Raw genomic sequence first — 13474 nt, forward strand, 5'->3', positions numbered from 1 at the left:
TTATAGTGTTACTATTTGCACTATGTATGAATATATCAAAATATCGTAACCATCCCAATCCTTTACTGAATTGACGATCTATATCTTAAAGTCGGAAACAAGGGCTGGTCCAGTTTTATATATTTTGCGACTTTGACTGGGTAGTACTTCCTTGTTGAAGAGTGCGTTTATTTTAAAAAATAGGAAGATACCTGTTTTTGGTGATAAACGAATTCAATTAATGTGCAATAATTCTTTCTTTCAAAGATCAAATGCCCAATTACATTACTACTAAAAAGAGAAAACATGCTTATTTGAGAGATAACTACACTCAAACCAATTTGCATTAGAATCACAATGTTCAAAATTAGATAAATAGATATTTGACTTGGAAAATTTTAAAAAAGGGCCCGAAGTGCCTTCATTTTCTCAAATAAGGGCTTGAAGTTGACTTTGTTTCAAAGAAAGCCCTGAAGTGCCCTCATTATTTCAAATAATGCCTAAAGTGGATTTTGTTTCAAATAAGGGCCTAAATTATTTTTTAGGCATAGTTATGCTGATCGCCATATGTTATCAATTTCGCAATCGGTCACAGAGCCTCGATGACAAAATGTCGAATAATGCTATCTTGCATTATAAATATAATGTATGCCTTGCTTTTGGGGCTCATTAATTATCATTATTGGGCAATTAGCACCTTGCCAAGTTAGCTTGAGTAAGCTAATTTATTAATGCCAAATAAGAGGATTACGATAACGTTTTGATTTTTTTCGCTAATTACGTGTTTGTTGGAAGGTCAATGAAAGTCATTTGACGGAGATTTCCCAAAGTCAATCGCATTTAGGACTAAATTACTTTAATCAGGATGACTTTTCTATTCCCCTTGTCATTGGAGTCTATTGTCCATTTAGGTAATTTCCTAAATAATATTCAAATCAAATACCAAGCTATCTAATTTGGAGGATTGCGATTCTAATGCGATTTGATTTGAGTGTAGATATCTCTCGAATAGGGATGTTGCCCCTTTTATGTAACTAGGCATTTGATCTTTGAGACTAAAGATTGGATCCCAATTAATTTGTTTCGTATATTGGTTATGTTGAATACCTACTATATGGTCAATCATCTAAATATTTCGCATGACATTAATTTCAGACGTATTCCTATTAACAAGATTAATACAAAAAATTGCATGCATTTAGGATGGATACAGTTGCCATTTTAGAAATTGTGTAGCCATATCGGATATTACCTAATTTAGATTAAGATTTAAGATAAACTATTTCCTAGTCTAAATTAGGTCATCATGTAGATGTATAAACTTTTCTATTTCAACTCAAAAATAAAATCGTAAATAAAAGTTTATAAATCTACATGATGACCTAATTCAATTTAAAGGATAAGTGTATATCCTCGGGTATTAGAACAACACTACAAATTAAGATGTGTTTTTGTTTAAATTAATACTGTGTATAACGGTTTTATTTATGATTTTACTTTTAAGTTAACATAGAAAATTTCATAAATGTACATGATGACCTAATCTAAACTAGGAACAAGTTTTGACAAAAAAAAAAAAAAACTAGGAACTAGTTTATATTAAATCTTAATCTAAATTAGGTAATTTCCGATATGGCTACGTAATTTCTAAAATATGGCAACTGCATCCATCATAAAAGCATGCAAATTTTTTTTTTTTTGGTATTAATCTTCTTAATAGGAATACGTCCTAAATGTCATGCGCCATATCGATGATTGACCATATAGTAAGTATTTATCACGATCAACATAGGAAACTATTTTAATTGGGATCCAATCTTTGGTCTTGAAAATCAAATCAAATCGAATTTGAATCACAATGCTCCAAACTAAATAATTTGATATTTGATTTGAATATTATTTAGGAAATATTCCAATAACAAGAGGAATACGAAATCATCCTGGTTAAAATTATTTAGTCCAAAATGCGATAGACTTTGGGCAATCTCGATCAAATGACTTTTGTTCACCTACCAACGCACATGTAATTAGAGAAAGAAATCAAAACATTCTTGCAATGCTCCTCTTTTGGTATCAATAAATCATCTTAACTTGGCGAGATGCTAATGGCCGATAATTAGCGGACTAATGAATCAGCCCCAACAACCAAGCGTACACTATATTTATGATGCACGATGCATTCGTCGACCAAGGTCCAAACTTTTTAACGTTCTCAGTCACGATCAAGAGAATGAAAGTGATGATGTCCGACGGCCGGTGATTTTTTCTCGGTCTTCATTGAGAAGATGCGACTAGCGACAAGAAAGAGTGAAGAGGGAAGGAGGGAGGGAGAGTTTGAGCCCTAATGGTTGGAAATCTTCTCTTAGCTGAACCCATTTATCATAGGTCATTATGGGTTTAAGACCCATTTCGACTTATCTACTTTAATTGACCTGGAATAGCACGAATTAATAATTTAGGATCCTAGACCGATTATTTCTGCACTTCCGAAGATGGATAAATGTCGATCATCATCATCATCATTAGTTCCACCATGATCTTCTACGCGTGACTCGTTGGTAAACAGAAAGCAACACCAATGTGGCATTCAGTGCACTTTGTACTTGTATTTGATTATGAATGATTTTGTTATTGAGGCCCTGCGATTGATTGTGGAATTTGATAACATGTGGAGATAAGGACTCTGTTCCTTTTTCTAGTGAGATCTTGAATTAGAAAACTTCAAACGGGTGCGAGCACGAAGAAAGTAAAGGCGACATCATAAGTCTAATGTGCCTAGAAACCGATACATGGAAATTCATAATATGTATGACGCTACAAAGAAAAGTGAATATATGGTATGCAATTTGCATCTACTCTCCATAGCTGCTTTAGTCAAGAAAGAGAGGCAATGTGTGAGACAATGGCCCATATGGTTTTAGTCAAGAAAGAGAGGCAAGCCCAGGGGTAGTCTCCATAGATGCTTTCGCTTTCAAAAAGGGCAATCGTAGTTCCAAGTCATAACCATTCAAACATTTGAAGGAATTGCATAAGTCCCATTAAACCAATGCTGCAGTAGTTCAAGAAACACTGTTCTACCTTCTTTCTCTCCAACTTGAACAACATTTAACAAGGTAGATGAAAAAATCTGAAGCAAGGAAAATCATCTGAAGCCCATCCGAATGAACTTGAACAAGAAGGTGGCGTACTTCATATAAAGCAAAGCGAGGAAAATGAAAAAGTCTTGCATTGTACTAATTGAAAGAGAATGAATAGGGTGAGTTGCAACAAGTCCAACAGACATTTCAGCTCATTGGTCTACCCAACGCCATCGTCAATGTACGCAGCATCATCAAGAACCTTCTCTTTCTCTCTCTTAGCCAATTCAATGTCCTTGTCCACCATCATCTTCACCAACTCCTCAAACCCAACCTTGGGCTTCCAACCCAACACTTTCTCGGCCTTACTTGCATCTCCGGTCTTGTTGTCGACCTCCACCGTCGTGTCTCCCTTCATGCTGTCAACCTCTGCCGGCTTCAGCCCCACATACTTGAACTCCACAAGGTCAAACGGATTCAGCCCCGCATACTTAAACGCAACCTCCAAGAAGTCCACCAACGCGTGCCACTCTGTTGCGATCACGTAGTCGTCCGGTTTTTCTTGCTGCAGCATCATCCATGTTAAAATATGTCTCGAATTTAAGCCTATCAAATAAAACTCGGGTCAAAGTGAAGTTCCTAAGTGCATGGACACGTGAAGTGTATGGACTCTTCGTGAAGATTACGAAGGAAAAAATAATAAAAGGAAATATGGGCACATTATTTCCTTTCTACTGGAGTTCGTCAAAGTACAAATTAATGTGCACTTTCTTGACTTCTTGAAGTTACGGTCAAGAGTTGTTAACCGAATCTCACTTGGATTTTATTTCCTATTTTTACTCTGTTGGACTTCTTTGACCGGTCAAAGTTGGGACTTCCTCAGGCGGTGGCATATATTAACGTATCTAAGGTTTTCTTCTTTAGGGTGTTTTTCTGGCAAGTGGCATATATATTTGCAGAGAGCGCCGTTGTTGATAGCACGAAGGCCTTGAAGCACCGATTTCGTGTGAGTGCTTAGTGTGCCGAAGTTGATGCAGAGTTCTTGAAGCACCGATTATCGAGTGCTTGCTCGTGGGATTTATTCTGTGGAATTACATCAAGAATTTAAGTGTCGAAGCCGATTAAATCTTAAGGTTAGATTTGTGTTAATTTTTTTGCGAGATTGAGAGATTATTTCCCTAGGAATTTGGGGCTAAACACTGTGTGCGTTCTTGAATGTAATTGGGGCTTGAAAAACACCGAGAGTGTTTGAGTGACTCGAGTGTGGTTCTGTAATCTCCGTGTATCGCTCGTTCTATAGTGGAATTCGTGCTACTCTCCCCGTGGACGTAGGTTTCTACGACCGAACCACGTACATCTAGTGTCCGATTTATTTTCTTGTTCTGTCTATTTTATTGTTCGATCGCTTGTTCCGCGCAACAATCCACATCGCCTCCATGTGGTCCCCGGCGAAACCCCATTCCTGAATGCCATCCAAATTCTTCAGGAAGAACTTGCTTTGCAGCCCCATCTTGATCCGCCCGACAGCCCTCGTGATCTTCCGGCTCAAGAAGTTTTCGCCCCGTCTCGGGGACTCGTGGTTGAACAGGATACCGTTGCACACGAACAACCCGTGGGCCTCGCGGTAGTGAACCGCGTACCGATGCGCAGTGCACTTGGACACCGCGTAGGGGGACCGGGGGTTGAACAGGGATGTCTCAGACAGCGGTGTCTGCGGATTCCAGAGCCAATATTCATATTCCTGAGGCCCAAATATCTCTGAAGACCCAGCCTGGCAGTAACGGATGTGGCTGCGGCCGGTAGCGGAGACGTGAGAACGCACGGCCTCGAGGAGGCGGAGGGCAACCGTGGCGACCACATCAACGATGTAATCAGGGATCTCGAAGGAGGGCGCCACGTCGGACTGGTCGTCGAGATTGTAGATCTCATCGGGGGAGATCGTGTCGATCAAGTGGCGGATAGACGAGGCGTCGGTGAGATCCGCGTAGTGAAGCTTCATCCGGGCCATGTGGGCGTTGTGGGGATCGATGTAGATGTGGTCGACTCGTCGGGTGCTGAAGTTGGATGAGTGACGGATCAGGCCGTGGACCTCGTACCCTTTGTCGAGCAGCAACTCGGTGAGATATGACCCGTCCTGTCCGGTGATGCCGGCGATCAGGGCCACCTTGCGGTGCTACGGCTCCTTGGGCGGGGCTTCGCCGTTGGCTCCGGATCCGGATTTGGGCGTGTCGCTCTTGATCGCGGTCGCCATCGTCGCGTAGGATGGGGAACCGGTCCGCTCGTGAGACGTTCTTGGGAATGTGAAGGGGCAGATTTAAATCGAGTGAATGTCGACAAAAACCCTAGGGTTTGAAGGCACTCGTGTATCAAAATAAAAGAAGAAGAATTTCTAGATATAAATCAAAATCACAAGAGCTGATTATTGAAAATATCTTCTTCTTTTTTTATTATTTTCTATTATTGTATTGTTTTTTTTTATGAAATGTTACTGGTTTGTAATATCTTTATATATTAAAAAAGAAAATGCTTGGGCATCGCATCGTTACTCTACCTATAGTAACCATGCTGTCTACACCCCACAATTTCCCAAGAAAATCGAATGACTTTTTTTGTCCAGTTTCTTTGAGGAATCAATTTCTATAAATAACAAAATATTGCTAAAAGCAAGATTAACGGAAAAAAAAAAGGATCTAAAATTATTAGTAACCAAAACGTCAGATAATCAAATATAAGAACATGCTAGCAGTGCATGAGATTTTTTCCTATATTTAGTTGATTCAACTCTTGTATTATATTTTAAGATGATTTTTTTTGTATTTTGTTTACATCAATCTTTAATCACTTTTTTTTTTTGTAACTTGCTACCCAATCCGCACTTGGTATTTCAATGGGTACTTAAATAGAACATGCTAGCACTGCATGAGGTTTGTTCTAACCCTGTTCAAACATTTTTTCCGCAACAAAATTTAGTAATGCATTAGAAAAGTTGGTTTGGAAGGGCTTTTTGTTAATTCTGATTTCTGAGACTCTGCTAGAAAAATTGGCACCATTGTTGGATAACCAAATTGACTTAACTCACTGTTGTATGATGTTATGTCTTTGACGAATGTGACAAAAAAACCATCCCCAAGCTTTTCCTCTCTTCTTTTCCTTTTCTATGTTTATGAAACTCTAATGTAAAATCTATTTAGGGATTGGCGTAAATATTTTATTGTGATTTTTTCATCCTTTTATTTGTTTTGAATTTCAAAAACTAGTTTTTCTTTTTAGAAATTTGTGACACGATGTGAAAACCCGCTAAAGTCTTGTCTTATTTTGATCTTTTCTTTACTTCATTTCTTTTATTCATGATCGATATTACTTGTGGGTGTTGTGGGGATCGATATAGATGTGGTCGACTTGTCGGGTGCCGAAGTTGGAGGAGTGACGGATCAGACTATGGACCTCGCACCCTTTGTCGAGCAACAACTCGATGAGGTACGATCCATCCGGTCGTCCGGTGACGATGGTGATCAGGGCCACCTTGCGGTGCTGTGGCGGCGGGGCTTCAGAAGCAGATTTGGGCATGTCGTCTGGCGTCGCCATTGTCCCGTAGGATGGTGGTGAAATGGGTCTGCTCGGTAGATTTGAAGGAGTTGGATGCTTCTGGGAAGATGGGATGGATGGACTCTAGGGTTTTGAGGAGATGCAAAGGGAGATGGGAATGAAATCATAAATAAAACCGGTATACACAATATTAATTTAAACAGAAACGCATCTTAATTTGTGGTGTTGTTCTAATACGTAAGGATATGCACTTATCCTTTTAATTGAGTTAGGTCATCCTGTAGATTTATAAATCTACATGATGACCTAATTTAAACTAGGAATAATTTATCTTAAATCTTAATCTAAATTAGGTAATATCCGATATGGCTACGCAAATTCTAAAATGGCAACTGCATCCATCCTAAATGCATGCGATTTTTTTTTTTTTTGAATTAATCTTCTTAATAGGAACACGTCCTAAATTATTGTCATGCGATATATTTAGATGATTGACCATATAGTAGTTATTCACCACAACTATTATACGAAACAAATTTAATTGGGGATCCAATCTTTAGTCTCAAAGATCAAATGCCAATTACATTAAGGGGAAACATGCCTATTCAAGAGATATCTACACTCAAACCAAATCGCATTAGAATCACAATGCTCCAAATTAGATAGTTTGATATTCAATTTGAATATTATTTAAGAAATTACCTAAATGGACAATAGACTCCAAGGACAAGAGGAATAGAAATGTCATCCTGATTAAAGTAATTTAGTCCTAAATGTGATTAACTTTGGGAAATCTCTGTCAAATGACTTTCATTGACCTTCCAACAAACATGTAATTAGCAAAAGAAATCAAAACATTGTCGTAATCCTCTTCTTTGGTATTAATAAATCATCTTACTTAAGCCAACTTGGCAAGGTGCTAATTGCCCAATAATGATAATTAGTAGACTAATTAATCAGCCCCAACAATAAGTCATACACTATATTTATAATGCAAGATAGCATTATTCGACATTTTATCATTGACGCCCTGCGACCGATTGCGAAATTGATAACATATGGCGATTAGCATAACTGTGCCTTTTTCGAGTGAGACTTTGAAGGTTAAAGCTTTTCTTAATAGAAAACTTCAAATGGGTGTCAGTTGATTTTATGCAAGCATGACAAAAGGAAAGGCACCGTCATAAGTCTAACGTGACTAGAAGCCTACAAATGGAAATTCATAATATATATGATGCTTAAAAAGAGAAGTAAATATATGATATGCGATTTGTATCTAACAAATTGATTTCCAAGGACTAACCTCTTTCTTTCAAATAGAAATATAAAAAATGGATTTTCATTTTTATTCAATTTTTAGATAAATTGATGCAATCTAATTCCCTAAATGCACTAGTGAATATAGTTTTTTTTTTTTTTAATGAAAATGCGATCTCCCCTTTATTTGCATTTTTCTCTGTTATAATTTTAGTCTTTCTTGTCATAGTAAAACGAAACTAAATTAACTGAAAAAATTAACTCTGTCTCGAAGCATATACGAGCCAGAATCTAGCTGCATTAATAAAATCTATATGTTGAATGCAACACATAATTTGACCACTAAAGCTACAGTTTGCAAAACCAATCCGGATATATGGAAATCCACACTAATAAACCTTTATGGTAAGTTTGGGACTATCTAAGACCAATTGACCTATCTAATTGCAAAACCAATTAAGTATTAAATGGCTAACGATAAAACTTGTCGTTTATGTATATAACTATGGAATATAGACATAGATTGTAGGTTATAGATTATATTACAAAATTAGGTGCATAATTTTTGCATGGGTGATGGCTATATTTGGGGAGAAGCACAAATCGTTTTCCTCCTACAAGGAGAGGACAATTCTAATAATTTACAATCCTAAGTAATTAGTTTAGAGGCAACATTTTAGGAAAAAATCTAGAATTAATACCATGAAAAATCTCAAATTAGTACGTTTGTGATCAAATTATCCCAAACTGTTACACCTCGATAGATTTACCATGAACTAATTTTGGGTCACCAAAAATCTCAAACACATACTGGTACCTATGTGAAATATTTACCCTTCATTAGTTTTTATTAGCTAATGTGGCAAGTCTGTGAGGAAATCCATAATAATCTTTTCGTTGAAATCCATTACCTCTCTCTCTCTCTCTCTCTCTCTAATACAGAAAACCTAGGTCGTGAAAATTGCGAACAGTAACACCATTCAACGGCAAGAAAACACTTTTCTTGGTAAATCCAGGTCGGGCCGAGTTGCGATTTGCAATCAAGTTTCCTTTCCAGATTTCTCTAACATCGCCTCCATATCATCAATGCTTGATTTTTTCTTCTTCGTAATTTTATTACGAAATTTTACTAAGAAGGAAAACGCTTTGCTATTAAATAATAATCAGTGCGACCATTCATCACGGGCAACATCCTGAGGTAAAGTAGATATAGTCCTACGTTTGGTATTTTCGGGATAATTCAACTTTTAGATTTGAAATGCCTATTCAATTATCAAAACATGATGATATCAATCAACATCGATGAAAGTCCGTATCTTGCACAAAACTAGACTAGGAAAAGCACGACAATATTCTTAGATCATTTCATCAACCGAATTGTCTTCAAGTGGCTCTATCCCATAATCTCGGGTAAATAGCTAATGTATCAATTCAGCGTACGTACAATGCCACATAAGACAGCAATCCCTATTGCAATTGCAGGGCCGCTAGAAAATCTGTCGTATCGAATAGCAATTGCAATCCCTATTGCAAGTTCAGAACCTCGATTGGGTTTGCAAGAGTCCCCATCTTTCCCAAGCATTGACAAATACAAATTTTTTTTTTTTTTTTGTCTTATTGATAGATGGAATCGTCTTCGATCAGCAATCCCCACACGCATCGACAAATACAAGGTCTTTTTGATATTATTGATAGATGGAATTCTCTTCAATCATTACCTCCGCCAAGGAGACGTCCTGGCACCAACACAAACACAGATACAAAGTTCTTCAATGGAAAGGACAATCATAACAGTTCGAAAGTGATTGATCTCGCATTTTAAACCTATGAATAGATGAAGTTACCGAACCAAACTTCCAGTTTATGCATTCCCATCAGAAAAATTTCCCTTATTTCTTAGGAATGCGCGAACAAACACAAAAGGGGTTGGTCCATTCTCTTTCTTCTCCACAACTTATTGCACTCTCTGAATTCAAGAAGATCTGAAGAAAGTAAACACACAGGCTTTTCAACTCATCTGACGCTCATCCGGACTTGAACAAGAAGGTAGCAAATTCAAATGTGGCAAACCCAAGGAAGAAGAAAAAATCTGAATGCGAATAGGGTAGGTTGCAACAAATCCAAACAGACATTTGAGACATTTAACTGGTGAAGAACTTATATCCATCCCGAGAACATCTCAAACCCTTTTACTTGCGTCCAGCTGATATTCTAAGAAAAAACCAAACAAGAGCACAGGTTAAGAAACAGAGCAGCAAGAGATAACAAGTAAGGAATACTCGGCGCTTGTGCTGAGCATGAACAAGAAACTTGTCCCTTTTAGCCAATTCAAGGTCCTCGTCCACCATCATCTTCACCAACTCGTCAAACCCGACCTCGGCCTCCCAGCCCAACACCTTCTTGGCCTTACTCGCATCTCCCTTCAAGTTGTCCACCTCTCCCAGCCTGAGATACCTCTCGTCGATCACCACATGATCCCAGAAATACAGCCCCGCATGGTCAAACGCCAAGGCCAAGAAATCCACCACCCTGTGCGACTTCTCCATCGCCACCACGTAGTCGTCCGGTTTTTCTTGCTGCAGCATAATCCACATCGCCTCCACGTAGTCCCCGGCGAACCCCCATTCCTGAGAGCCATGCAGATCCCCCAGGAACAGCTTGCTCTGCAGCCCCATCTTGATCCGCCCCACAGCCCTCGTGATCTTCCGGCTCAAGAAGTTCTCGCCCCGCCTCGGGGACTCGTGGTTGAACAGGATCCCGTTGCACACGAACAGCCCGTGGGCCTCGCGATAGTGCACGGCGTACCTGTGCGCGGCCCACTTAGACACGGCGTAGGGGGACTGCGGGTGAAACGGGGATGTCTCAGACAGCGGCGTCTGCGGATTCCAGGGCCAATATTCATATTCCTGAGGCCCAAATATCTCTGAAGACCCAGCCTGGCAGTAACGGATGTGGCTGCGGCCGGTAGCAGAGACGTGACAGCGCACGGCCTCGAGGAGCCGGAGGGTGACCGTGGCAACCATATCGGCAGTGTAATCAGGGATCTCGAACGAGGCCGCCATGTCGGACTGGCCGGCGAGATTGTAGACCTCGTCAGGAGAGATCGTGTCGATACAGAGGCGGAGAGAGGAAGCGTCGGTGGGATCGGCGAAGTGAAGCTTGATCCGATTCTCGTGCTCCTGCCGATCGATGTAGATGTTGTCGACTTGTCGGGTCTCGAAGTTGGGAGAGTGACAGATCAGGTCGTGAACCTCGTACCCCTTGTCGAGCAACAACTTGGTGAGGTACCACCCGTCCTGGCTGGTAGTTACCTGGCTGGTAATTCCAGTGATCAACGCCACCTTGCTGTGCTGCGGCGGCAGGGCTTCGCCGTTGGCTCCGGATCCGGATTTGGGCGTGTCACTCTGGATCGCCATCGTCGCGAAGTTCGTGGGAATGTCTGATCTGAAAACCCTGGGGTTTTGAGGATATGCACAGGGAGACGTGTGCAGATGGTCACGGTGGCCAGGAAATCAAATCGCATAAAAAGGGAAACTTGCATATTCGAGAGATATCTACACTCAAATCAAATCGCATTAGAATCACAATTCTCCCAATTAGATAATTTGATATTTGATTTGAGTAATATTTAAAAAATTACCTAAATGGACAATAGACTCCAATGACAAGAGGAATAAAAAAGTCATCCTGATCAAAATAATTTATTCCTAAATGCGATTGACTTTGGGAAATCTCCGTCAAATGAATTTCATTGACCTTCCAACAAACATGTAATTAGCGAAAGAAATCAAAACATTCTCGTAATCCTATTATCTAGTATTAATAAATCATCTTACTTAAGCCAACTTGGAGGTGCAAATTGCCCAATAATGATAATTAGCAGACTAGTTAATCAACCCCAACAACAAGGCATACACTATATTTATAATGCAAGATAGCATTATTCGACATTTTGTTATTGAGGCCCTGCCACCGATTGCGAAATTGATAACATATGGCGATCAACATGACTATGCCTTTTTCAAGTGAGACTTCGAAGGTAAAAATTTTTCTTATTAGAAAACTTCAAATGGGTGTCAGATGATTTTGTGAGAGCAAGACAAAAGGAAAGGCACTGTCATAAGTCCAACGTGCCTGGAAGCCTATAAATGGAAATTCATAATATGTACGATGCTCAAAAAGAGAAGTAAGTATATGCTATGCGACTTGTATCTAATAAATTGATTCCCTAGATTAACCTCTTTCTTTCAAATAGAAATATATGACATGGATTTTCTTTTTTATTCAATTTATTAGATAAAGTGATGCAATCTAATTCCCCAAATGCACTAGTGAATATAGCTTTTTTAAAATTTTTTTTTAATGAAGATGCAATCTCCCCTTTATTTGCATTTTTCATGTAATAATTTTAGCCTTTTTTTCATAGTAAAACGATGAATTAACTATGTGCCAAAGGATATACGAATTAGAATCTAGCTGCGTGAATCAAATCTATAGGTTGAATGCAACACATACTTTGACCACCGAAATTACACTTTGCAACACCAACCTGGACATATGGAAATTCACACTAATAAACCGTTGTCGTAAGTTTGGGAATATTCAATCTTAGACTTCACACAATTGAAGTAAGATCGATCAAACATGAATGTGTCTAAACCCTCGCGGGTGGATCGGACAGCACCTGCCAAAATCCATCAAAGTAATACTAACTTACTTGTGAGTACCTTGATACAAATACAAAGTTTACACAAGTCAATAAATCTAGAAATCATCATAGACCCAGAGGGTAATTTATTTCGCATATGGATCTTGATGAATACTTACTATTTAGGAAATATTCTTGTTAACACTATTAATACGAAAAAAAGAATTGCATGCATTTAGGATAAATGCAGTTGCCATATTTTAAAATTTTCATAACCATATAGGATATGACCTAATTTAGATTAAAATTTAATATAAACTAGGGTTAATACCATGGAAAATCCCAAATTAGCATACATGTGACAAATTTATCGCAAATTATTTTTTTGGCTACAAAAAACCCCAAGCTGATACTTTTGTGATAAATTTACCCTAAACTAATTTTTTTAATCATGAAAAACCACATGAAGGCGCAATTCGAGCATGAGAAGCTCTCAAGGCTAGGGAAACCTTCAAGTGTCAATTATCGAAGCTTGGGCAATTTTTAATAGGAAAATTTGCCCAAGACACGGCATTCGTTTTTCCCTTATTTCATCCATCTAAGAATAGTAATGGGCTGGGAAAATGCAGGACTTAAGTAGCACCGACATCGACATGCGACACGTCATTTCGATACGTTGTATATTATATATATATATATATATATATATATATTAATGACATAATGTGAAGTTGGTTTTTTTTTTTGGTGATAAACGAATTCAATCAAAATAGGGCATGTATATCCTCAGGTATTAGAACAACAACACAAATTAAGGTGCGTTTTAGTTTTTATTCATGATTTTATTTTTGAGTTATAATAGAAAAATTTATATATCTACATGATGACCTAATTTAAACCAGGAAATAGTTTATATTAAATTTTAATCTAAATTACGTAATCTCCTAAACGCGTGTAGTTTCTTTAG

The 13474-nt window shown here is 38.5% G+C and overlaps 2 protein-coding genes across 2 annotated transcripts; both read right to left on the reverse strand.

Annotated features, from left to right (window-relative positions):
• Positions 1-3276: 3276 nt before the first annotated feature.
• On the reverse strand, positions 3277-5079 carry LOC115728903 (GDP-mannose 4,6 dehydratase 2-like). Its single transcript, XM_030659316.2, has 2 exons — positions 4484-5079; positions 3277-3649 (listed from the first exon to the last, which is right to left on the reverse strand). The coding sequence occupies exons 1-2, from the start codon at positions 5062-5064 to the stop codon at positions 3277-3279; spliced, it is 954 nt and encodes a 317-aa protein (XP_030515176.2). The 5' UTR covers positions 5065-5079.
• A 4969-nt stretch (positions 5080-10048) lies between these two features.
• On the reverse strand, positions 10049-11275 carry LOC125312970 (GDP-mannose 4,6 dehydratase 1-like). The gene has a single exon (XM_048273076.1). The coding sequence runs from the start codon at positions 11273-11275 to the stop codon at positions 10049-10051; it is 1227 nt and encodes a 408-aa protein (XP_048129033.1).
• Positions 11276-13474: the final 2199 nt, after the last annotated feature.

The sequence above is a fragment of the Rhodamnia argentea genome, chromosome 11 (genome assembly GCF_020921035.1).
Source record: "Rhodamnia argentea isolate NSW1041297 chromosome 11, ASM2092103v1, whole genome shotgun sequence".
Taxonomy (NCBI): domain Eukaryota; kingdom Viridiplantae; phylum Streptophyta; class Magnoliopsida; order Myrtales; family Myrtaceae; genus Rhodamnia; species Rhodamnia argentea.